The following is a 26,584-nucleotide window of genomic DNA, read 5'->3' as shown; positions in this document are numbered from 1 at the left end:
AACCGGCCAGGGCTAAAGAAGGGTTTTTGAATGTGCTTTATTATTTAAAAACTATTGAATATGGCCCAGCTGGTATGGCTCAGTGATTGAGCATCGACCCATGCACCAAGAGGTTGCCAGTTCAATTTCTGGTCAGGGCACAAGCCCAGGTTGTGGGCCTGGTCCCTGGTGGGGGGCATGCAGGAGGCGGCCAATTGATGTTCTCTCATCGATGTTTCTGTCTCTCCCTCTCCCTTCCACTCTCTCTGAAATCAATAAAGAAAAAATATTTAAAAAAACACAAAGTATCGAATATGTTGTGAGGTACCAATCTGAAAGTATTTCTAATTTGGGAATTATGTGAATAGAGGGAGACAGCTAAGTCACAGACAGGTAAGTCACAGTAACATGAAATCAGGAAGGAAGAAAGGAGGGCAGAGGGGGAGGATACAAAGTAAAGGAAGGAACATTCTAGTACTATACTGAATAACAATGGAGTAGGAAGCTTTGTTATCTTTTTCTGTGAAAAATTTTTTCACCAACTAGTGTTAGCTTTCAACCTAATTAAGTTTTAAATACATATGCTTCTTTTAATTTTTTACTATGGATATATATTTTTAAATATATTTTTATTGAGTTTTTAGAGAGAGGAAGGAAAAGGGAGAGGTAGAAACATTGATGAGAGAGAAACATCCATCATCCGCCTCCTGCATGTCCTCTACTGGGGATCTATACAGAAACCCAGGCGTGTGCCCTGACCTTGGAATCCCATGGGGACCTCTCAGTCCTTGGGAAGACATTCAATCCACAGAGCTGCATGGATATGTTAACAGTATGTTAAAGTAGTGAAAAGAGAATGATGAACCCCATGTACACATCACTTTGCTTCAACAGTTTTCAAATTACAGACGATTTTGTCTCATTTATTTCCCCCCATCCCTGTCCCCAACTCCAATGTGTTATTTTAAACCAAAAAGAAGGGTTTTTGAATGTGCTTTATTATTTAAAAACTATTGAATATGGCCCGGCTGATATGGCTCAGTGATTGAGCATCGACCCATGCACCAAGAGGTCGCCAGTTCAATTCCTGGTCAGGGCATTTGCTTTATAAATACTTTAGTATCTCTAAAGCACAATTTTCAACCTTTTTCATCTCATGGCACACAGAAACTAATTACTAAAATTATGCAAAAATATATATTATCTTTTGCCTGTCTGGCAAAAAAATAGGTATAATTTTGATTCATTCACACCAGACCGCTATTATTGTGGATATGTTACAAATCCAATATATTTAGAAACTTTGTTTCATGTCCTGGCCAGTTTGGCTCAGCAGTTAGTGCGTTGACCCGTTGACCGAAAAGGGTCTTGGCTTTGATTCCCAGTCAAGGGCACGTGCCTGGGTTGCAGGTTCAATCCCGGCCCTGGTTGGGGTTGTTCGAGAGGCAACCAATTGATGTCTCTCTCACATGGATGTTTCTATTTCTCTTCCTTCTTCCCTTCCACTCTAAAAATCAATGGAAAAGTATCCTCAGGTGAGGATTATTAACAAAAAAAAGAAAAAGAAAAAGAAACTTGGTTTTAGTTTCTTATATACACAAACTTTTAGAAACTTTAGTTTTTCTTGTTTTATGAATTTTAGAAACTTTAGTTTTTTTGATTTTTGAACTTTATTGTATTTTTTGCCTGGTTTGAAACATCAAAACCATTTTAAGCTCTTAAATTGGGTTGTTATGTTAACCTTTACTTTTCCGTATTTTAAAATTATATATATATATATATTTTAGTGAAGTGACAAATTTGTATTTCTTACATTTATTAATCTTGTCATATTTTTATTAACTTTTATTTCCTTTACATCACTTGAATTTGAGAATTACAAAATTTTAATTCATTAATATACATTGTGTCCTCATAATAAGGACCCTTGGGAGAATTTTTCTTTCTTTTTGCCTCAAAACCTAGAAAATATGCCCCCCCAAGTACTCCCCGGTTGGGGTCATGTGGGGTGACAACCATTCGATGTGTCTCTCGAGGTGATGTTTGTCTCTCTCTCTTCCCCCTTCTCTCCCTCCCGCTCTCTCTCTTTTCCTCCCTCTTTCCCTCCTGTCCTCAGGTGAGGATTAAAAAAAAAAAAGTTCTCCCCTTCTTAGCAATTTATAAAATCTTTTATTCCAAAACTTAAAGTATGGGAGTCTAAGGACTTTCTTTTTGGATTACAGGTTAATAGGATCTGTTGACCAATTGGTACTCATGGTGAGATTACCATTCAGTTTGGTAAACTATTCTGTTTTCCGACAGCTGCATTTTGCTGCATTTTGCTACATTTATAAAATTGCCTCTGTAGTGCTATTATACATAAATGGGATCTCTCCTATCCTGTAGTAACTATCTTTTCTCTCACACTGCTTTGAGCCATACATTTTAGTCAACAACAGGGCCTGCTTTATTGTTGAATCGTTATTTGTTTGGCTGCATCGGTTTGGATATTTCTGTTTGCTTCGCTGAAATATATGCCCACTGGTGGTGTTCTAATCCCAGGTCTGACATAAATAGTAACTACCATTCATTGAGCAAATAACTATGTACCAAGCACTCTGATTAGCACTTTGGAGGTGGTATCCAAGTTAGTCTTTACCTTGATTCTTGAGGGACATACTGTAAACCCGGGCTTAATGGAAGGAAACTCCGGCCTAGGGCTGTGTAGAAATTGACTGAAAGTCACACAGCAGATAACTGGCAGAGTTATTGTTGAGCCTAGATCTGTGTAACTTCATCACTAGCTACTTCTGTGATCAAATAGCTGTGTGAAGTGTGATCTTTCATTAATTAAAGTTATTTATTTTTACAAGCACGATTTCTGTTTAAAGTAGGTTGTCTGTGTCTTCAACTAGCTTTGTGGTTTCTGCTAATGGGGCTGTTTCCTCTGCTCTTTCCTGTTTGCATGTCTGTCCCCTGTGGTTAGTTGGAACTTTGGGTGGGGGTAGGTAGCTGGAGAGTGTGTTAGTTGACTATTTCATAAACTGAAAACAAAACAAAACAAACCATCCCAAAACACAAAAAGTACAAAGAATAATATAGCAAGAACCAGAGTGTATATATTCTGAGTATATAACAAAAGTTATATAGAAGAATATACAATATAATCTTATAACTCACCTTCCAGAATAAACAAATGTTTGCATTTTTCATTTCTGCTTCTTATCTTCTAAAATAAAATAAGCCCTGGCTGGTTTGGCTCAGCGGTTAGAGCGTCAGCCTGCGGTCCAGAGAGATCTGGGTTTGGTTCCCGCTAGGGCACGTACCTCAGTTGCAGTTTGTCCCCGGCCCTGGTTGGGTCGTGCGGGTGGCAGCCACTTGATGCGTCCCTTTCACATCGATGTTTCTCTCTCTCTCTCCCTCCCAAACAAAGTATCGAAAAATGTCCTCGGGTGAGGATAAAAAAATAAAGAAGTAAATAAAATAAAGTAAAAGGCATAATAGGCCTATGGTTTTTATTTTTTTCTCTTCCCTAGTCTTTTTTCCCTCTCTTCTCAGAAGCAACCAAAATCATGATTTTGATGTGTATCCCAGTCCTTCCTTAATTTTATAATTTCCTCACTTATATATTTATATCCATATATAAAATGTAGTATTGTTTTGTGTGTTTTAGAATTTTTACTCAATGTTAGCTTCTGGAGATCTTATTCATGTTGTCATAAGAGTCTAGTTCATTCATTTTAACAGCTGTGTAGTATTTCATCATGATTTATGCCACAGTTCAGTACCTGTTCCTCCAATAATGAGCATTTGGGATATTTCCAATTTTTTGCTACAACAAACTATGCTGCCAAGAATACACATGTCTCCTGGTGCTCACAGCAAGAACTTCTCAGGGTGTATCATTAGGAAATGAAATTGCTGGACAGCTTCACCTTTTCCAGATTCAAGCAAAGTACCGTTAAAGGTGGTTGAACCAATTTATACTTTCATGTCTGGGAGTCCCGGTTTCTCATTTTTATGGCCAGTTAGGCCTTGGTATGATCAGACTTTCTGTTATTTATTTATGCCAATCTGAAGGTAATAAAATGGTATCTTTTGTTTCAATTTTAAAAGAATTTTCTCATTAAAGTTTTATTACGTGATATTTAAGTCTTATGAAAATATATAGAGCATACAATAAATAGCTGTGTATCCACAAATCAGCTTCAGAAATAGAGAATTACACATTTAAATTCCTTGAATTCTCTTTCTTGATTTTCTCCCCCATTGTAGAGGTGATCACTAGAGATAAACACTTTTTTCCCTCTGGCTTTATTGAGAGTATGATTGACTAATAAACATTGTATATATTTAAGGTATACAGTGGGAAATTTTGATATATACATATACATCGTGAAATTATTTCCTCAATCAAACTATCCATCACGTCATCTATTTATCTCTCCTCCCTTTTTGATGGTGAGAACACTTAAGATCAATTTAAATTTTAAGTATACATTATTAACTATAATCATCATGCTGTACCTTAGATCTTTAGAACTTATTAACTTATAATTGAAAGTTTATATCCTTTCACCAACTTCCCTTCCCAAATTTCTAGTAATTCTACTCTTTTCTACGAGTTTGGCTTTTTTTAGATTCCATGTTTAAGTGAGATGATGCAGTATTTGACTTTCTACAACTGGGTCATTTCACTCAGCATAATGTCTTTTAGATTCATACATGTTGTCAGAAATGGCAGGATATACTTCTTTTTGTGGCTGCATGATATTCCATTGTGTACATATATACCACATTTTCTTTATTCTTTTATTTTTTAATCCTCACCCGAGGACATTTTTCCATTTTTTGCTCAGATAGAGTGGGAGGGGAGAGAGAGAAAGAGAGAGAGAGAGAGAGAGAAACATCGACGTGAAAGGGACACATCTAGTGGCTGCCACCCGCACGACCAACCAGGGCCGGGGACAAACTGCAACCGAGGTACATGCCCCCAGTGGGAACCGAACCCGGGTCTCTCTGGACCGCAGGCCGATGCTCCAACCGCTGAGCCAAACCGGCCAGGGCTTCTTTATTCTTTTATCTGTTGATGGACACCTAGGTTGTTTCCATGTCTTGGCTACTGTGAATAATGTTGCAATGAGCATGGGAGCACAGATATCTCTTTGAGGTAGTGATTTCATTTTCTTTAGATATGTACCCAGTGGGATTGCTGGATCATATGGTATTTTTTTTTTTTAATAGAGTGGGAAGGGGAGAGAGAGAGAGAAACATCATGTGAGAGCGACTGGTTGCCTCCCACACAACCCCCAACTGACCCCTGACTGGGACTGGGGACCAAACCTGCAACCCAGGTACATGCCCCTAGCTCTTTTAAGTCATAATGCTTTTATTTATTTATTTATCTTTTTTTTTTTTTTTTTTTTACTGATTTTTTTTTTTTAGAGAGAGAGGAAGGATGAGAGAGATGGAAACGTGAGAGGGAAACATCCATTGGCTGCCTCCTGCTCTCCCCTGATCAGGAATCAATCCGGGACCTCTCAGTCCATGGGACAACGCTCAATCCACGGAGCCACACCGGCTGGGCACAATGCTTGTTTTTAAAATTTGTCTTACTTGGCGCCTAGTTCTTAGTGGCTGCTTATTTGCATTTTTTTGGGGTCATCTTAATGCTGTTTCGATCTGTAAAAGCCTTTATTTTTTTATTTCTTACCATCGTAGAGTGTATACAGTTCAAAGGAAATAAGTACATTCATGATGTTGTGCCACCCTCACCACTGTCTGGTTCTAGAACATTTTTTCATCTCCCCAGAAAGAAGCCCATACCCATCAGCAGTCCCTCCTTCTCCTCTCCCCAGCCCATGGTAACCTCTGGCCCACTGTCCGTCTGTGCAGATTTGCCTATTCTGGATGTTTCCTTCAAATGGAATTGTACCCGATCTGTTGCGTTGTGTCTGGCTTCTTTCACTTAGCATAGTGTCATCCAGGTTTGCCTTTTACTTTTGCACTTCGCTTGCCATTTGTCTGGGTGTGTTTACCCAGGAGGCATCTTCCTGTGAGTTTCTTCTGTTGCTAATTGTGCTCTGTCCATGGAGTCTGTTGTCAGGCCCATGACCTTGGGGACAGGCTATTGTTTGGCGATGTCATGGCACAAGGAGGTGTGTACCCTGTAAGAATCATTTGGAAAGTTTTGTTATTTATTTATTTAATCTATTTTTCTGTTAATCCTCCCCCGAATATCTTTATTTATTTATTTTTAGAGAGAGAGGGGGAGAGAGAGAGAAACATCCATGTTTCACTTCGACTGGTTGCCTCCTGCATGACCCCAACTGGGGCTGGGGATCAAACCTGCAACCCAGGTACATGCCCTTGACTGGAATCAAACCCAAGAACTTTCGGTCTACCGGCTGACACTCTAACTGCTGAGCCAAACCAGCTAGGGCTTGTTCTCTTTTTAGATTCACTAAAAAAGTTTATTTAAATTTTTTTTCTTTATTGATTTTAGAGAGGGAGGAAGGGAGAGGGAGAGATAGAAACATCCATGAGAGAGAGAACATCGATTGGCCGCCTCCTGCATGCCCCCACTGGGGATCGGGCCCACAACCTGGGCATGCGCCCTGACCCGGAATCGAACCAGCGACCTCTTGGTGCATGGGTCAATGCTCAACCACTGAGCCACACCGGCTGGGCAGGACATATTTCTTCAGCACGTTGTTAGTGTTGCAAACAGTGGACTATTCTAGAAGCTTCTGCCCCTTTCTCACTAAAGGAATCCTCAGACACTGTTAGGCCGTTAATATTTCTCTCTAGTGTATTTTAATATTCTTCTTAACTTCCTAGGGGATTTATGTTATAAGTTTGGCAGCGGGGGAAGAGGCATGTGGGAGGAGAGGAGCCTTGTTTGACCTACTTTGTCTAATCATCAAGATATTGGCAATACTGCCACCACCTCCTACTGTTTATTCTTGTCACTTCCTACACATTTTCTCCATCCTGATATGGATAGTACCTGAACTTTCGCTGCTCATTGGAATTTCTTGTACACTTTAAAAAAAAAAAATACTGATGCGCCCGGCTGGTGTGGCTCAGTGGTTGAGCATCAACCCATGAACCAAGAGATCGCTGGTTCGATTCCGGGTCAGGGCACATGCCCAGGTTGTGGGCCCAATCCCCAGTGTGGGGCATGCAGGAGGTGGCCAATCATTGTTCTCTCTCATCGATATTTCTATCTCTCTCCCTCTCCCTTCCTCTCTCTCTAAAATCAACAAAGAAAACGTATTAAAAAAAAATAGTGATGCTTGGCTCCCACACCCTAGACATTCTGATTTCATGGGTGAGAGGTATGACATGGCATTGAGATTTTTTTTAAAAAAAATCCTCATCTGAGGATATGTATATTGATTTTAGAAAGAGGGAGGGAGGGGGGGGAGAGAGAGAGAGAGAGTCATTGATATGAGAAATATTGATCGATTGCCTCTTATATGTGCCCTGCCTGGGGATCCAACCTGCTACCTAGGATGTGCTCTACTGGGAATTGAATCTGCAACTTTATGGTGTACGGGACGGCACTCGAATCATTGAACTGCCTGACCAGGGCAGCATGGGGATTTTCAAAAAGTCCCTGAGGGCTCTCATGGGCAGCAAAGTTTGGGAACCACTGTTTTAAGGGACTGGAGCAGTAAGTGAAGACTAGGAGATTGGGCGTCTGCTGTAATAGACGGTTTTTGGTGGCATCAGCGCTGTTCACCTCACTCTCCAGAATGTGCACAGTTCCTCCAGGAGGCCCCCGCCTTTCCCGTCCTCAGCTGGTCCCCCCTATTGCTCTCTGCTGCCCAGAGTCTGGCGTCTACCAGATGCATCCCTCCCTCCAGGCGGAGGCCTGCAGCCGCCTGCCCTTGGGCTCACCGCGTCGCAGCAGTCAGCTGCCCCTGTGCACCTGCATTCCTGCTGCATTCCGGTAATGCCGTTGTGGTTACAGCAGGCCCATTTCTTCAGCTCCACCTTTTCTCTCCTCCCGTTGTTCTTACCCTGCTCCTATGCCCTCTACCGCTCTGCGCTGGTCCCCCTCATCTTACTAGGGGTTCCAGAGTCGTTGAACTACACCTGCCTCTAGTAACTTGGCAATTTAATCTTGAACATTAAAAGTACAAACATAGAGAATAGGAGCCTCGTGGTTTAAGAATAATACTTCATTAGGGTTTTTTTCTTTTAAGTTTTAATTTTTTTATTAATTTATTTTTGTTACATACGTTTCTCCTTTTTCTCCCACTGAGACCCTCCTCTTGATTCCCCCTCCCCCTACCGGCCCTGTCCCCAGCATTGTGGTCTATGGCCTACAATCATATAAGTTCTGTGGTTTAGTTCTTCCCTCTCCCCGACCCCCTGTTCTGAGGTTTGTCTGTCTGTACCCCACTTCCATGTCTCTGGGTCTATTTTGTTCATCAGCTTGTTTTATTCATTATATTCCACAAGTAAGTGAGAGCATGTGATATTTGTCTTTCTCTGTTTGGCTTGTTTCGCTTAGGATAATACTTTCCAGGTCCCTCCACGTAGTCTCAAAGGATAAGAGATCTTTCTTTCTTATAGCTGCATAGTACTCCATTGTGTATATGTACCACAGCTTTTTTATCCATTCGTCTACTGATGGACACTTGGGCTATTTCCAGATCTTTGTGATTGTAAATAGTGCTGCTGTGAACATAGGGGCACATATATTCTTTCTGATTGGTGTTTCAGGCTTCTTAGGGTATACGCCTAGAAGTGGGATCACTGGGTCAAATGGCAATTCAATTTTTAACTTTTTGAGGTAACATCATATTGTTTTTCATAGTGGCTGCACCAGTCTGCATTCTATTAGGGTTTTTTCTTATAAATGTTTTATTTATTGATTGATTTTTGGGGAGAGAGAGGACAGACAGACAGACATTGATTTGTTGTTCCACTTATTTATGCATTCATTGATTGCTTCTTATATGTGCCCTGACCAGAGACTGAACCCACAACCTTGGCAGCCTGTCTGGTCGACACTCGTACAAGCAGAGCCACAGGGCCAGGGCTAGGTTTTTTTTTATTGATGACATTTTATTCTGTAGATCATTGTTCTGTAGATTTTATCTTTCACACATCCTGGTTCCTTTTTCACTCTGCTTAGATCATGGTGAGCTATTTCCTGCTTTCTGTACAAATTAACTACCTCTTTGTTTTTATCAACCCTCCACCAGGTGGTGGGCAGCCAAGAGGGCGAGGAGAAAAGGGAAGGGGTATTTTCATACAAATTACTGTAAGAAAACAAGCCTCTCCCTTTGGTTATTAGGTTATTATCTTTTCCTCGTTGGCCTGGTCGTTGAGCCCAGAGCTGTTGCTGTGTTTACCAACTTGGGAAGTACAGCAGCTCGGAGGTGACCACCAGTTCAGGAGCCCGACTCAGAACCCAATGTGGCGAGTGCAGCCAAGATTCTGTCGGCTGCCCAGTAGAGTCGCCTTGGGTCCCACGTCCTGTCAAACCAAACCAGCCTCTGAGGGTGTGGCCCAGGTCGAGGTATTTCTAAACACTCCTGTCAACCTAAGAAATGTTCAGATCCGTAGAGAATCTCTGTTTATTTGAGCCCCAGATCTCAGAGGACTGAGAAAATGCTCCGGAAAATGGCAGTTTTGCCCCTTATTTTATACATTAGAATCAAAGGAGGAGGTGTCAGGGGTTCCATGAAATCCATTGGTGATAGATTGGGAAGACCAGAGAAAGCAAAGAGGGGAAACCTCTGGGATTGGATAAAAAGCGAAAGGAATAGACCTATTTTTTTTTTACATAGATGAGTAAGGATAGTTAACAATTAACATGATAATAATAACAATGAGGGGATTTGTAGTCCGCTCAGCTGTGGTGATTGTGCTTAGAGGGGTGTTGGGGGAGGAAATCACTTTGATTTTACAAAGAGATGTTATCAGGTATGTTATCATAGATACAAACAAAGACCACAGGCAGACTCAGTTAAGGTCAGGTTGACCTTTGCTAGGGTAGAATACTTGTCTAGGTCGTGTCTCCCCGCCACAAGCTTTTAGTTAGAAACTTTAGTTAGCAAGTACATTTCAGACCATCCGATGTGGCTGCTTTTGGGCTCTGAGTTTGCAAGGCTGCCGTGCAGGCCTCCCCCGAACTTGTCAGGTTTAGAAGTGGCCCCTTTTTCTTGTCCAGGGGCGATACCACTCCGAAGACCAGGCCTCGTCCGAGGTGTGGGAGGATGTATGGCCAGGGATGAAATAACATGTTGTTCCCTGGCTAGAAGAGCAAAGTGAGAAGGTCATTTGTGTTTAAGCTTTTGGCCTGAGATTCCTGAAGAGACAGTTCTGCCTCTTTCAAGGCCATCTCCGCTGTTTTTAAAAGCTATCTTTCATTCCAGCTCCCGCTGGTGGAAGTTTATCTGCTCCAAATGCTTGCTGCGTTCTTCAAACGCTTGTTTCTGTTTTGGTTTGTAGGCGGGCTCTTTACTGTGCCAGGAGTTGGGGTGGGGGGTCCTGTGGCTGCAAACCAACCTTCTGCGGGTCCCCATTGTCCTCTTTTGGAAAGATAACCTTGAACCTAGTACTTAATGGGGTAGCATCCTCAGCATCACCCAGGAATTTGAAATGCAAATTCCCAGCCCCACTCCCGGGACCTACTGATCAGAACCCCTGGAGATGGGGCCCAGCAATCTGTATTCTAACAAATCCTCTAAATGATTCTGATGTGGATAAAAGTTTTGAGACTCACCGGGTAGGTCTGGGATGGGAGTCTGAGAATTTGCATTTCTGACAACCTCCCAGGTGATGCCTGTCCAGGGACCTCACTTGAGGACCACTGGCGTAGAGAACCCCAAGAAGCCATGGGAAAACTTTGCGCTGTTTCTTGGCTTAAGCCTCCTAGCCGATATTAGGGACCTGGAGCTGGGACTAGACGCTCAGAAGAAAATGGAAGGAAGCTTCTGCCACCTTAAGCATACACATGGAGGCAACAACCCGACAGGGACTGTGACCCGTGCTGCAATCACAGGAAATGGTTTCTCGTGCCTAGACGCCCTTTATGTTGTGTGGTTTTTACGCATTCTCTCTCCCTGGAGTCTGCTCTCAATTTTCCATTGAGGACAGTGGCTTAAATAATCTGGAACGGCTTTCCGTGTTTGTTTTCTTCCTGATTTGGAAGAGTTTCAGATGTCTGTTTTTGTTTTTCCAGATTAGGTTTTTGTTTGTGTTGTGAAGTCTGGGTTCAGTTATCAGATTCTTTTATTTGAATTCTCACTTTATCCAGCCTCAGTTTCCCAAATTAAAAAGTAAACTGTAGCCCTGGCCGGTTTGGCTCAGCGGTTAGAGCGTCGGCCTGCGGTCCGGAGAGACCCGGGTTCGGTTCCCGCTAAGGGCACGTACTTCGGTTGCAGTTTGTCCCCGGCCCTGGTTGGTTGTGCGGGTGGCAGCCATTTGATGTGTCCCTTCACGTCGATGTTTCTCTCTCTCTCTCCCTTCCTCTCTCTCCCTCCCACTCTGTCTGTACAAAAAAATGGAAAAATATCCTCGGGTGAGGATAAAAAAAAATAAAATAAAATAAAATATATATATATAAAAAAAAAGTAAACTGTAACCTTATAGGATTATTGTATAGACTAAATTAAATAACAGATGCAGAGTTCTTATCATTTAGTAAATATGTAGTGAAAGTTAGTTTGTGTACTTCTGGTCTTACACCCAAACAGGTGAGCACAGACTGCCCTCTCCCACCCCTATGGCTGATCAATATGCTGAAATTAGGGCAAAAATAAAGCGTCTGAGAAGCTGGGAGAAGTCTAGGAATGCAGGGCCTCCCAGGGAGGGGGCTGCAGGTCAGACTGAAGCTAGGTTCCAGGTGAGGACCCTAGAATCTAGAGGCGCGAGCTGTTTGCCCGAAGCTGAAAAGGGATGTGAGAAGCGAAACCGAACCCTCAGATGGGCAGCATCGAGGACCTGCTAGCGCAGCCTGTGCTGGTGGCTCTTCCTCAGGCACGAGTGTCTTGAGTGGCCTTGGAAAAAAGCCTGGACACTCAGGGTTCCAGGCAGAGGGGTTCCCATTAGGCTGCCCGGCTGCTCTTAGTATTTAGAGGAAATAGTGACTTCTGGGACCTTGGTAAGTGCCCCACTCCTCAGTTAGGACATGACAGAGACATTAAGGTGTGACCAAAGCTGCCTCTCTCTGGGACCTGGAGTGGGCTGGGTCCTCTTCTATGACCCTATTTTGGTGACAGGTTAGATGCCGTGGTGGTGGCCCTGTGTTCAGGATGTCTGGATTGGAGCTAAAGAGAAAGCAAAATTCTTAATCCCCCCCGATTCACACTTGTCACATATCTCCGAGGCGGCGGGCAGGACCATCTGGCCAGCCCGGAGTGTTTCAATGAGGTCACTCTCAGCTCCTTGTCCAGAGGATCATTAATGGCAACGGCCAGTGGAGGGGAGGCCTTAGGAGGTGATGAGGCTCACGTGATGGAGGCTTTGCGTTTGGGCTGGGAGGCCAGGCCCTTCCTGCTGTAGGTTCTCTTCAGACCCCCCTGCCCTGGGGCTGGAGGGAGTGATAAGGTGCAGACTTAGCCCAGCTGCTGAGGGCTCTGGGGGGGGGGGGTTGCTGGGGAGCAGTTATCTGAAACCACAGAACCCACACGCAAGCAGAGCTGAGGTCAGCCTTATCAAGGCGTGCCAGACACACGGAAAAGCCAGGGCCACCTGGTGGGGAAAGCATGGAGCCCAGCCCCTGCCCGGGGAGATGGCTGCGGCAGAGGCCATGCCGGAGCCCGGCCAGCTGCCCTCGACCCCTCCAGGAGGCCCGGGGCCTGGAGGCTGCTGGGTTTCAAGGTGGCCCACAGTGTGGTTCTGTGAGGCCTCGGGGCTCCACAGCCGGATCTGAAGGCAGCCCCGGAGGGTGTCAGAACAGCCTTACACACAGGCAGCAGCACGGCAGTGAGTCCTACAGGTTCACCCTGGGAGAATTACTTCTACCTGGGATGTTTACATTTAAAAACAAATGATTGATTTCGGTAAGGTAATTTTGCAAAGTAATTTGCATTTCTGTTTACTAGTAATAGTGAAATAAAAAAATAATAGTGGCAACAGAGAAATGTTTAATACTTGGGAAATGAACGAGAACTACTAAGAAAGATTTTAGCTCGGCCAGTGTGGCTCAGTGGACTGAGCATCGTCCCATGGACTGAGAGGTCCGGGTTCTACTCCCGGTCAGAGCACATGCTTGCGTTGCGGGCTCGATCCCCAGCAGGGGGTGTGCAGGAGGCAGCTGACTGATGTTTCTCTAATCAGTGCTTCTATCTCTCCCTTCCCCTCTCTCTAAAAAATCCATAAAAACACAATGGACATGGACAACAAAGCTGGGGACTGGCGGGGAGGGTGGGGGAGGAGGGTGTCAATGGGGGAAAAAGGAGAAACATCTATAACCAAAATAAATAAATAAATTTAAAAATCAATAAAAACATATACATATATATATATATATATTTTTCCCTTTATTGATTTTAGAGAGAGAGGAAGTGAGAGGGAGAGATAAAAACATTGATGAGAAAGAACATCGATTGGCCGCCTCCTGCATGCCCCCCACTGGGGATCGGGCCCACAACCTGGGCATGTACTGCGACCAGGAATTGAACCAGCGACCTCTTGGTGCATGGATTGATGCTCAACCCCTGAGCCACACCGACCAGACTAAAAATATATTTTTAAAAAAAGATTTTAATTCTCAATGAGAAAAATAGAACAAGACTTAAATAAATGGAGAGATTTATTAAGTGCAAATTAAAAGTATAAGTTTATTTTATACCTATTGAAGTAGCAAAATAATAAAACTTAGTGTTTATGTGCCTGTGGGGAAATAATCACACTCACATATTGGTACGTTTTCTGGAGAGCAGTAGTTCAAAATGAAACACAAGCTGCCAAGAAAATGATTGTGTCCTTTGGGGAACACTCCGAAAGGAGTAAATCGCAGGAAGATACTGACAGGAAGAAAGGTTATTTGTACAAAAGTAATTGTAGCAACACTATGTATATAGTGAAAATCTGGCCACAACCTGACCACCAGACAATTTGATAATGGTTGTGCAAACTAGAAAGTTTTAATATTCCATCGTGTGTGTGTGTGTATTTAAATTGAGTTTTAGAAAGAGAAAGAGGAGGAGGAGGAGAGAGAGAGAAAAAAAAAACATCGATTTGTTTTTCCATTTCTTTATGCATTCATTAGTTGCTTCTTATATGTGCCCTCACTGGGGATTGAACCCACAACCTTGGCATATCCGGATGATGCTCTAACCGACTGAGCTACCCATCCAGGGCAATATCCCATCATATTAGTAACTGTTAAAATCATAAATTTGAGGACTTTGGTGATACTTTAGGTAGCATAGGTAAGTTAAAAAGTGGAATGAATTTGTTATGTGGACATTGATAACTATCAAATTATGTTTGTGTAATGAAAACATCAGTGCTATCAGGACTTCTCAGTGATCTAAATCAGGGGTTAATGGTGACATCATTTGGAGATATTATTGAAAGGCAGATTTTGACTCAGTAGGACTGGGGTGGGGCCTTAGATTCTACATTTCTGACAAGTTTCCAGGTGCTAACTGGTTCTTCCACCACACTTTGAATAGCAAAGACCTAAATCTTTGCCATTTAGTAAGGTAGCCACTAGGCATGAGTGGCCATGCAAATATAAGTTAATTAAAATAAAGTAAAATAGAAAATTCAGTTCCTAAGTCTCACTAGCTCTATTTCAAGTGCTCAATAGCCGAATAGTGCTTATATCTAGCAAAGTTCAGATGAGAGAACAGTTTTATCATCAGAGAGAGTTCTGGTGGGGGTAGTGTTGACCTAAATCATCAGAGTCTTAAAGTGAAGGGGATTTGTATCTCTTTCTATAGAATTGTTTAAAGTATACAATTAAGAGCTTGTTTCATTTTTCTGTAGTCACAAATCATAAAGGTATATTGGTGTATAAAGATGTAGAATAGGTAAAGGAATGAACAATTTTGTATAATTAAAATCTCTGATAAATGGCCAGTCCGGTGTGGCTCAGTGATTGAGCGTCGACCCATGCACCAAGAGGTTGCCAGTTCGGTTCCCGGTCAGGGCACGTGCCCAGGTTGTGGGCCCAATCCCCAGTGGGGGGCATGCAGGAGGCGGCCAATCAGTGTTCTCTCTCATTGATGTTTTTATCTCTCTCTTCCTCTCCCTTCCTCTCTCTCTAAAATCAATAAAGAAAAAAAATATTTGATAAATGGAATTCTGTTTTCTCACTGACTCGGTTGTCAGACCTTAGATGTGTTATACTAATTATATTTTTGTCTCTAAGTGGGCAATTATTTCTAAAAAATTGGTTTCAGTTTTGTTGTTGTTTTTTTGCTAATTTTCCCCATTCTCACATTAATAATGTGGACTAGATTAGATATTGTTTAAAGAAGTATTGTAATAATTTAAAGTATAGATGTGCATAATTTTTGAAAAATACTCCCCCTCCCCCCAGGAAGTAGGGGAGAGAGAGAAAGGAAAAGAAAGATAGATCGGCTGCCCTCCTCACATGCCCCGACTGGGGATTGAAGCCACAACCCAGACATGTGCCCCAACCGCATATTAAACCAGCAACCCTTCGGTGCACCCCCAACCAATTGAGCCACTCCGGTTTGGCCATCAATTTATATTTTTAAAGTGTATTCTTTAAGCAGGACCAGCCTATATTACTTATCAAACGATATGGGTCTTGATCTACAATGACTAAAAATTCCCTGGGTGATTTCTTTTTTTTTTCTTCTGTGTTTTGGAAATCCTGACAATTGTCATTTTCTTTCAGAAATCTATGCAAATATTCTCACGATGTTCTCTCCGAAGAGAACTTTAGAATCCTGAAAGAACATCAGCTCTCTGGACTGAACAAAGAAGAATTAGCCGTGCTTCTGGTCCAAAATGACCCTTTTTTTATGCCCGAGGTAAGTTATGATTCCTTGGTTTAAATAGCAGGAAGAATAGCCCTGGCTCAGTGGTTAGAGTGTCGGCCTGAGGACCAGAGAGTCCTGGGTTGGTTCCCGCTAAGGGCACGTACTTCGGTTGCAGTTTGTCCCTGGCCCCAGTTGGGGTCTCGTGGGTGGCGGCCAGTCGATGTGTCTTTCTCACATCGATGTTTGTCTCTCTCTCTCTTTCACCCCTCTCTCCCTCCCACTCTCTCTGAAGAAAAATGCAAAAAATGTCCTCAGGTGAGGATAAAAAAAAAAAAGTAGGAAGAATAAATAATTGGTAGTGTTGTATTGCGGATGTGATGGAGTGGGACCGGGAAGTAACTCAAAGTTAGCACCAGGGTCTGCAGAGGGCAACACCAAAAGGTGGGTGTTGTTGGGTGACCTAAGAGATTCCAGCAATTTCCTTCCTGTTTGATGTTTTATAAGAATTTGAGTCTGGAATGCCTCCTCTGTTAGGCTGCTAGGGAGCCAGCCCTGTGTGAGCAAGTGTGATCTGAAGATGTAGTAGTAGGACTGATTGCTGCTTTATATCATGGTGGCCTCCTGGAAGAGGGGGGCTTTGAATGAAGGTTTTGGAAAATGACAGGGTATATTGGTTGAGGGTACAGGCTAAGCTGTTGTAACAAGGAGACTTGAAAATGGAGTGGTTCAAATAAAATATAATTTTATTTCGATGTCACTTGATGGTCTAGATCAGAGGTCATCAAATTACAGCCAATGGGCTAAATCTGGCTTGCCATCTGTTTTTATAAATAAAGTTTTTTTGGAACACAGTCACATCCATTCATTTACATATTGTCTATTGTTGTATTCTTTCTTTTTTAACATGTATTTTTATTGATTTTCAGAGAGAGAGTAAGGGAGAGTGAGAGAGAGAAACAGATGAGAGAGATTGATCAGCTGCCTCCTGCATGCCCCTTACTGGGATCACCTGGGCTTGTGCGCTGCCTGATGGGAATCCAGCTGGCGACCTCTGTGTGCATGGAACAATGCTCAGCTGAGCCACACCGGCCAGGGCCTTTGTATACTTTCATCTAGGTACTTGGATTTGTCTGTTTCTAGGAGTCCAAGGTTCAGAGGTCTTGTCTTGGGATATCTGTGGCCCTTGGCCTATGTGTGAGTCCGTGCTCCGTGGCTGCTAGCATGGGGAATATGCCTCACACACCCACCTTACTAAAGGTCCTGTTGGCAAACGCATCCTCTCCTTCTCCTTTCGCGTGGTCGTAAGGGGATGATAAGATAAAGACTCGTTATAACATGTGAGAAGACTGTTGACCTGTGGTCCACCTTCAGTCTAGTGTTAAACTTGGAGGTTTGGAAAAGTCACTCAAGGTCTGATCTCTGCTGCAGTTCTCCCAAATCACCAAGGACTTCTTATATCAAGTCCCCAGAAAGTAAGGGGAGTGGCTACTCTTCCTCCTCTAGGGAAGAGCTCAGCAATTAAGAACCTACCAGAAGGTGTTGTTAAGGGATCCAAGAGCCCATGGACAGCAGCACGGGGAGGGTTCTCTTAGGGGATGCTCTTGTCATCCTTACACCACACAGAGAGTCCAAAGAACGGGCAGTGTCCTCTGAGGCTCCCTTTCCGTTTTAAGAATTTGGTACCTATGATTAGTGGGTGGAGTGGGGAGGTTCATGCCTGCAGTTTATTTTTAGCTAATAACTAAATCGCCGGTTACCGCTGGTCAGGGTTAGGGTCACAGACTGGGAGACTGCACCGTTTCCTGAACGGTAGGAGTCCGAGGGCTGGTTCCATGAGTGTTAAATCAACCAGAGCTTCGGGAGCATGAGTGTTTCTTCGAAAACGCCGGGCAAGAGAAGTCTCTAAAGGAGTGTTTTAACTTGGGGGAGCAGAGCAAGATGTTTCTGTAGAGCTTTGGCGGGAGGAGGTCAGCCAGGTTTAGCTCCTTTCAAGAACAGTTGGTCAAGGATGGTCCTTCCATGTCTCAGAGTCCCGACTCTGTCCCTGACTACCTGTGTGATTGATCTTGGACAAGACATTTGATTCTGGGTCTCACTTCATTTGTTGTCTGGTTGGCATTTGTCCAGCTACACGTAGGAATGCCAGCAAGTGGTAGGCACGGAGTTAAATCTTGGGGGCATACTCCCAGCCCTAGAAAACTCAAAATCTGCATACTTTTTCACTTTGCCTTGACCTGTGAGAACCTAAAAGCATCTGACAGACCTGGCTTCCTGGCATATAAACTTGTCAAATGTGCTCATTAGAGGAAGAAATGCTTTTGTTTGTTCTGGCCTACTTAAGGCCAGGAGCAGTCTTACTTAAACATCAGCTTGGTAATTGGAGTGTTCAAGTATCATTTGTGGAGTTGCTAGTTGTTCTTTTTTGGCTAGAGCCTCTCGGACCCTGGTTCTCTAGCTTTAGGGTGCATCAGCGTCACCGGGAAGGTTGGTCACACACAGACTGCTCGCCCCGCCTCTGGCCATTCTGACTCTGTGGATACGGGGTTTGCGTTTCTCCTAAGTTTTCAGTGGAGCTGATGCTGCGGGTCGGGACCACACTATGAGATCCGCTGGTCTAGAATCCGAATGTGGATAATTGGCTCTAGAGGAATATGTCTTTGAATCAGGCTTTAGAGGTTGTCTGTGTGACTAAATCATCGTGGCTCGTGCCTGAATTTCTGTTTTTGCCACCCAGATAAATCACAGTGAACAGTGTCAGTCGGGTTGCTCCAAGTCTGTTGAAACATCTTATAAATATTTTGATCTTTAAGATTCTTCAGGTAGCTCGGGTGGTGTGGCTCAGTGGTTGAGCATCAACCCACACACCAAGAGGTCACCAGTTTGATTCCTGGTCAGGGCACATGCCCAGGTTGTGGGCCCGATCCCCAGTGGGGGGCATGCAGGAGGGGATGTTCTCTCTCATCAATGTTTCTCTCTCTCTCCCTCTCCTTTCCTCTCTCTAAAACAAAATCAATAAGGGGAAAAAAAAGATTCTTTAGGTAGTGATTCAAACATTTGCATCACTTTTTATATTTTGCCCAACACATTCACATATTTTTTTAATCACATTTATTTTTATTTTTTAAATTTTTTAAAATTGATTTTAGAGAGAGGAAGGGTAAGAGGGAGAGAAACATTGATGAGAGAGAACATCGATTGGCTGCCTCCTGCATGCCCCCCACTGGGGATCGGGCCCACGACCTGGGCATGTGTCCTGACCGGGAATTGAACCAATGACCTCTTCGTGCATGGGTCGATGCTCAACCCAGTGAGCCACACTGGCTCGGCCATTCACATATTTTATTATTGAATCTGCTCAACAGTGTGGATAAGGTAGACAGAGCAAATATTTTCCTCTTTCCCAGCAAAGGAAACAGGCTGGGTTTAAGTAATTTGAGTGAGGTGGTTCTAGCTCTGCAGACTTTTAAACTAGCGTCTTCCAGTCCTGTGTCATGTGGTCTGGCCTCAGGCATAATAAGTTTCTTCTGCCCGCCTTTCAGCAAGAACTGTATCTCTGTAGAGCTAGATCTGTAGATATATCTCTTTACATCGGTGTATAAAATTACCTTCTTTGGCCCTGGCCGGTTTGGTTCAGCGGTTAGAGCATCCGCCTGCAGTCCGGAGAGACCCGGGTTCGGTTCCCGCTAAGGGCATGTACCTCGGTTGCAGTTTGTCCCCGGCCCTGGTTGGTCGTGCGGGTGGCAGCCACTCGATGTGTCCCTTTCACATCGATGTTTCCCTCTCTCTCTCTCTCTTCCTCTCTCTCCCTCCCACTCTATCTGTGCAAAAAAATGGAAAAATGTCCTTGGGTGAGGATTAAAAAAAAAATAATAATAAAAAAAATTACCTTCTTTGGTTGATCTTTTGAGAAGCTCTGCCAGCAGAAACTAGAGTCTGGATTTTCACCAGTTGCAGGTAAGACCCACCTGCAGAACAAGTTGATATCCAGAGGTGGGCCTTCCTCCCAGGTGGTGTGCTTTGGGTCTTGTTTGGTCCTTTCTGTAGCTCACCATTTTACTTGGCTTCTTCCAAAGGATGATCAAATTCATGTTTCTTTTAGGGAGTCTGCAGGCCCTGTCTGCCCCAAATAAATCGAACAGTTGAATAGAATTCATTAAAGGCATGCATTTATGCATTAAAGGCATGAATACACATGCATTTTCCCTTCAGTATATCTCGGCTGGCTTCTGAAATTGTCGTATAGTGAGACTTTCCTTAATGAATGGGTGGCAGCTCCAGGAAGGGGTTTTGTCTGACTCTTTCTCTCCTCCGCAGATATGCAAAAGTTACAAGGGAGAAGGCCGAAGACAGATCTGTAGTCAGCAGGCGCCGTGTGAAAGGCTCCACATCTGCGAACACTTCACGCGAGGGAACTGTGGTTACGCCAACTGCCTTCGGTCGCACAACCTGATGGACAGGAAGGTGCTGGCGGTCATGAGGGAGCACGGGCTGAGCGCCGAGGTGGTGCAGAACATCCAGGACATCTGCAACAGCAAGCATGGCCGGAGGAGGCCGGGGCTGCGAGGTGAGCGCTCCCTCCCGCTCCAAAGAGAAATCACAGCCAGCAAATCCGCCGCCCGTACTCTGCCTCCCCACGTAAAACTCTCCGTTTCACCTTTCGTACCTTGTCCACGTTCACACACAATTTTTACACAATTAACCGGTGGGCTCCAGTGGTTTGCCTGGAAAATAATATAATAATGAATAAATAGGAATACAAGAATAAATTCTGCGTTTCGCGTACTCACAACTGTATAATCATGGTATATACGTGATTTTGCAATTTGACTTTCATGCTAAGCACTGTTCCCCCGCCACCAGCTTTTTATTTTATTTTATTTATTTATTTTTTTAATGCTCACCTGAGAATATTTTTTTCCATTTATCTTTAGATAGAGTGGAAGAGAGGAAGGGAGGGACGGGGAGAGAAAGAGAGAGAGAAACATCAACGTGAGAGAGATGCATCAATTGGTTGCCTCCTGCACGACCCTGACCAGGGCCGGGGACAAACCGCAACCGAGGTTGCGGTGCCCTTGACCAGAATCGAACCCGCGACTCTTTGGTCTGTGGTCCGATGCTCTAACCGCTGAGCCAAGCCGGCCAGGGCTACTTTATTATTGTTTTCTTATTTTTTATTTATTGTTGAAAGTATTACAGATGCCCTCCACCTTTTTTTTTTTTTTTAATTGTTGAAAGCACCACCAGGTTTCTAAAAATGTTTATTATTTATTTATTTATTTTTAATCCTCACCCGAGGATATTTTTCTATTTATCTTCAGATAGAGTGGAAGGGAGGGAGGGAGAAAGAGAGAAACATCGACCTGAGAGACAACATCGATTGGCTGCCTCCTGCATGCCCCTCACTGGGGATTGAGCCACAAGCTGGGCTTGTGCCCTGACTGGGAATCGAACTGGCAACCTCCTGGGGCATGGGTTGATGCTCAGCCACTGAGCCACACTGACTGGGCTGTTTTAACCATTTTTAAGGCAGTTCAGTGGCATCAGGTACGTTCACATTGTTGTGCAACCGTCACCACCATCCATCTCCAGAACTTTTTCATCTTCCCAAACAGATTCTGTGCCCATTAAGCAACAACCCCACTCCTCCCTCCCCCCAGCTCCTGGCAACCACTGCACTTGCTGTCTGTGTGTATTTGATTACTCTAGGAATGTCATAGAAGTGGAATCATACGGTATTTGTCTTTTGGGGAGTGGATGATTTTACTTAGAGCAATATCTTCAAAGTTTGAGAAACTTTCATGTTTCTGCACCATTTGACAGTCCACCAGCAATGCACAAGGGTTTGAACAGATCCACCTCCTCGACAGCACTTGTAATTTTCTGATTGTTTGGGTAATGGTCATCCTAATGGATGTAAAGTGAACAGTACTATTTCTTAAGCATTTTTATATTGTTTAATGGTATGAACACTTGGCAGTTTTTAATGTCTTTCTGAGGTGGATATTGAAGGGATGAATTTCGTGAAGCACACAGAATACTCAACTCTAAGATTCTATAAGAGGTAATAAAACAACCAAACCTCCGTATAGTTAAGAAATGCTTTATATTTACAAGGATGGGGCTTGTTGCTCAATGCAAAATTGTGGAGAAAAGCAGGCATGTTATTAGTCTCACTTAATGGATGAGGAGACTGAGTCTTGGAAATTTTAAGTGACTTTTATTGCAAGCAGCCTTAAGTCATTTTTAGAAGAGGGAAGGGCATTGCAACGAGTCAATAAAATAGTGTTTTCAGGGCCTCACACCACTAGCTAGTGGCAGGACCCTTGTGCCGGGAGCCCCACACCATGGTGCGCTCTCAACAGGGGAACATCTGGCGGCATGGTTTTTGGTGGTGTTTCCCAATATGAATTCACTCACTTATTTATGTATTTAAAAAAAAGTTATTTTTTTCTTCATTAATTTTTTTAGAGAGAGAGGAAGGGAGAGGGAGAGAGAGATAGAAACATCAATGAGAGAGAACATTTGTTGGCCGCCTCCTACATGCCCCATCCTGGGGATCAGACCCGTAGCCTGGGCATGTGTCCTGACCAGGAATCGAACTGGTGACCTCTTGTTGCACGAGTCAATGCTCAGCCACTGAGCCACACTGGCTGGGCTCATTTATTTATTTTTTAAAATATTATTTTGGGTTAGTTTCGGGTGTACTTTTGGGTTTGTTTCGGGTGTACGGCATAGTGGTTAGACAATCATATACTTTACAAAGTGTTCCCCACCCCTGGTACTCCCAGCACCCAGCTGGCATTGTACATCATTGTTACAACATTATTGACTCTTCCTCACTGTGCTGTACTTTATATCTTCTTGACTGTTTTGTAACTACTGATCTGTGCTTCTCAATCCCTTCACCTTTTTCATCCAGCCCCCCAAGTCCCCTGCCAACCATCAGTCTGTGGTGTGTCTCTATGCCAATTTGAGTGTATTGTTTATTCTGTGTACTTAACGCCAATATGAATATTTGTATGTGAGAGAGATCTTTATTATCACTTCTAGTTCATCTACTTAGTTAACTACGTTGTTGACAGGAGGTGAATGTTTGCTTTGACTGTGTTCCTGTGCCCACTGGGTTTGGAAGAGAAAGGACTTCTCTTCTCCCCCTTCCCCACACACAATAGCACAACTCACACACCACACACCGACACACTCACACACACTGCATACCACACACATGCACATCTCACCTGTGTATACGTCTCACACCAACTATGCATCATACATGCATGCCACATGCACACACTGCACACACACTCACACACACACACGTGCCTGTCTGTCACACACTCCCTCCTGTCGGCATCCTGGGGGTGTGACTCACGTTTTTATCGAGGCCAATTCTTTTTGATAACGCTCACTTAAGTTTGGCCATTGGGTGGAGCTAAGGGGGCTAGTTGAAGAACTTTGGGAAACTTTCTGGTTTAGGTGAAATTAGACCTTTACACTATCATTTCATTTCATTGTGAATTCTTAACTTGTTAGGGACGCCTACATCACAATGTGGGGGAAATCTAGAGGATTTTGGGAAAATCCTGCCTAATTTGCACTAGCCTGTCTCTCTAGTCACCATAGTGGTGATGGGCAGCCCCACCTAAGTGTTTGGGGGCCTGGGGCTGCCTCTGAGTCCCAGGAGAGAAGCTGAGGAGAGCCAGGGTCAGTCTGACTGCTGTCCTCATCCATGGGATGGTGTTTTCGGTTGTGCCGTAACCGGCCCTCTCAGGATTCTTACCCACCATCAGGACGAGTAATTTGATAGAACGTGGAGGAACAGTGGTGAGAACTCAGTCGTGTTAACGGTACTCTTCGTTGTTTCTGTCTTTTCCCAGCCCCTTCCTCCCGTGGTCGGGACCTGGCGTATAGAGGCAGAAGCAAGAGCAGAGATCGATTCTTTAAGGGCAGCCACGAATTTCTTGCACCCGTCCCAGCTTTGAGCGAGAGGTCCAGCACCCCTAGCCCAGATCATATCGGCCGCACGTCTCCCCTGGACGACGTGCTCCTGGAGGACCTGTCCTGCAGGTTCACGCGTCTGGGCAGTCAAGACGGCCCTCAGCCTTCCCCAGCCTCGTCCAAGGCCCCCAGTCTCGGAGGAGCCGGGCAGGTGGGAGGAAGCCAGAGGTTTTCGCAGAACGGCAGTCCGGAGGTCCTCTTTCGTGAGATTCACCTCACTTCTGATTTACCACCCGCTCCGCACTGGAAGGGCCCCACGCCCTGGCTGAATGACTCAGACACCATAATAGAGGATTTGTTTTCCCTGAAGGAGGCTGCCCTGTACTCTCCCCTTGGCTCTCCACGAACCCCTGAACCCTTGACCACCGTGAAGGATCTGGGCCTTCTTTCCCTGGACCACATGAATATCAAGGACAGAAGTGAGAACCCAGAAGTGCAGCCTCTCCCATGTTTTAATAATTTGGATGGAATGGTCCCAGATATCAAGAGATCTTTAGATTACGAAGCCACCGGACGGAGAAAAAAATCGTTAGGTTGGAATCAGGAAACCGGAACCACCCACCCCAATCTCGACACCATGATTGCGGAGGATAGTAAACACAGAGAGAAGGCATTGTGGGCTAGTAAGTCTGTCCACAATGCACCAGATGGCTCTGGTAAAGTCACATATGAACCTGTTGGTTTTGGCTTAACATCGGCAGTCAGAGAGGATAAAGATGTGTTAAGCTCTGGAAGCCAGAGTCCAAGGACCCAGGTCCTGCCCACGCGTGGAGAGACTCATGTTCCCACACGAGTCAGCACTCCGCCCAAGGTACCACCTTCCACACCTTCCTCAACCAGTCGAGCTACTGCCTGCGAGGACCATGGTCGGAACTCCGCTCAGAGCTCTGTCGCCTCGGCCACTGAGCTGGCAAGGGGGACCCCAAGCTCTGCTCTGAGTAAGTCACTGGAGGACAAAGGGGGGGCCCATGTCTTGTGGATGTTGCCCAGCAGTTATTCAAGGGCATCAAGTTTTGTTTTGTTTTGTTTTTTATTTTATTTCTTTTTTTTTTGTTTGTTTTTGTTTTTTTTTTCTATCCTCACCCGAGGATATTTTTCCATTTTTTTGTACAGATAGAGAGGGAGGGAGAGAGAGGAAGGGAGAGAGAGAGAGAGAAACATCGACGTGAAAGGGACACATCGAGTGGCTGCCACCCGCACGACCAACCAGGGCCGGGGACAAACTGCAACCGAAGTACGTGCCCTTAGCGGGAACCGAACCCGGGTCTCTCCGGACCGCAGGCCGACGCTCTAACCGCTGAGCCAAACTGGCCAGGGCTTTATTTTATTTCTTTATTGGTTTTAGAGAGAGAGGAAGGGAGAGGTAGAGAGATAGAAACATCGATGAGAGAGAACATTGATTGCCGCCTCCTGCATGCCCCCCACTGGGGATCAGGCCCACAACCTGGGCATGTGCTGTAACCGGGAATCGAACTGGTGACCTCTTGGTGCATGGGTCGATGCTCAACCACTGAGCCTCACCAGCCAGGCAAAGGGCATCAGGTTTTTAGGGTTTGGGTTAAGGGGTGGTATTGGAGAGGAGCCTGACATAGAAGATGGAACGACCAGCCAGTAGAAAAGAGTATGGAATAAACTCCTTTTATTGAGAACAGGAATAGTTGGATCACGGTTTAAGAAATCAGCATCAGCCCTGGCCGGTTTGGCTCAGCAGTTGGAGCGTCGGACTGCGGACCAGAGAGTCCTGGGTTCAGTTCGCGCTAGGCCCTAGCGGCTAGGGGCACGTACCAAAAAATGAAAATAAATCAGCATCACTCTCATGTGACCCTAATGTTCTTCTTTGCTTTTATGGAGGGCTCGTCATGAGTAACGCATCAATCAGTGTTCTCTTGAACAGGGCACAGTTTCAGATATTCTCTCCCACTGTGAGATCAGGTACCTTGTTTTTTGGTTTATTATTATTTTTTTAATCCTCACCCGAGGATATTTTTCCATTTTTTTGTACAGATAGAGTGGGAGGGAGAGAGAGGAAGGGAGAGAGAGAGAGAGAAACATCGACGTGTAGGGACACATCGAGTGGCTGCCACCCGCACGACCAACCAGGGCCGGGGACAAACTGTAATCGAAGTACGTGCCCTTAGCGGGAACCGAACCCGGGTCTCTCCGGACCGCAGGCCGACGCTCTAACCGCTGAGCCAAACTGGCCAGGGCTGTTTTTTGGTTTAAACATTAATATCAGCGTATGTGCATCTTCTTCTGTTTTACAGATTCCGTACCTGATGTCGCGAGTACCATGGATGATCATGGCTCAAAGGAAATTTGTCTTGACTATCTGTATAAGGGTTGTCGGCATAGTGAGTAACTTAAGGTTTTTCTAGGAGCAGACACTTTATATTTAGTTAGACATGTTAATAGTAATATGGCTAACATGAACTGAGCATTTGCTGTACTGCATCTTTAAACTTTCTATCAACCCTTGAAGTAGGTTCTGTTGTTAACCCATTTTACAGATGTGGAAACTGGAGGCATGGAGATGTTCAGACCTTATATACACAAGTAGCCAGGTTGGGTTTTGACCCTTAGCGGCCCAGCCCGCCTGTGTTCTTCACCAAAGCGTGACATGATACTTTCTACTTTTGCAGTTCAGTTTTAGGTGAAATACTATACTTGATCAGGGACTAATCTTTACTAAAAACAAGCAA

General features: G+C 44.4%; 1 protein-coding gene across 6 annotated transcripts in view; it reads left to right on the top strand.

Moving 5' to 3' along the window:
• ZC3HAV1 (zinc finger CCCH-type containing, antiviral 1) overlaps positions 1-26,584 on the top strand; it is a 62,898-nt gene that overhangs the window by 1,874 nt on the left and 34,440 nt on the right. For 5 of the 6 annotated variants that reach the window (XR_004957407.1, XM_036247554.1, XM_036247555.1 and 2 more), the window contains exons 2-5: positions 15,803-15,938; positions 20,202-20,451; positions 23,765-24,823; positions 26,150-26,236. Coding sequence is in view for 5 of the 6 variants with exons in the window: in XM_036247554.1 (XP_036103447.1) it covers positions 15,803-15,938; positions 20,202-20,451; positions 23,765-24,823; positions 26,150-26,236 (1,532 nt within the window). In the remaining variant the exon portion in view is untranslated. Of the gene's footprint in view, positions 1-12,730; positions 12,987-15,802; positions 15,939-20,201; positions 20,452-23,764; positions 24,824-26,149; positions 26,237-26,584 lie in introns of those variants that run through there. The other variant, XM_036247557.1, reaches the window with a different exon arrangement.

Source organism: Molossus molossus, unplaced genomic scaffold (genome assembly GCF_014108415.1).
Source record: "Molossus molossus isolate mMolMol1 unplaced genomic scaffold, mMolMol1.p scaffold_m16_p_7, whole genome shotgun sequence".
In the NCBI taxonomy this organism is placed as follows: Eukaryota; Metazoa; Chordata; class Mammalia; order Chiroptera; family Molossidae; genus Molossus; species Molossus molossus.
This window is presented reverse-complemented; position numbering and strand designations above follow the sequence as displayed.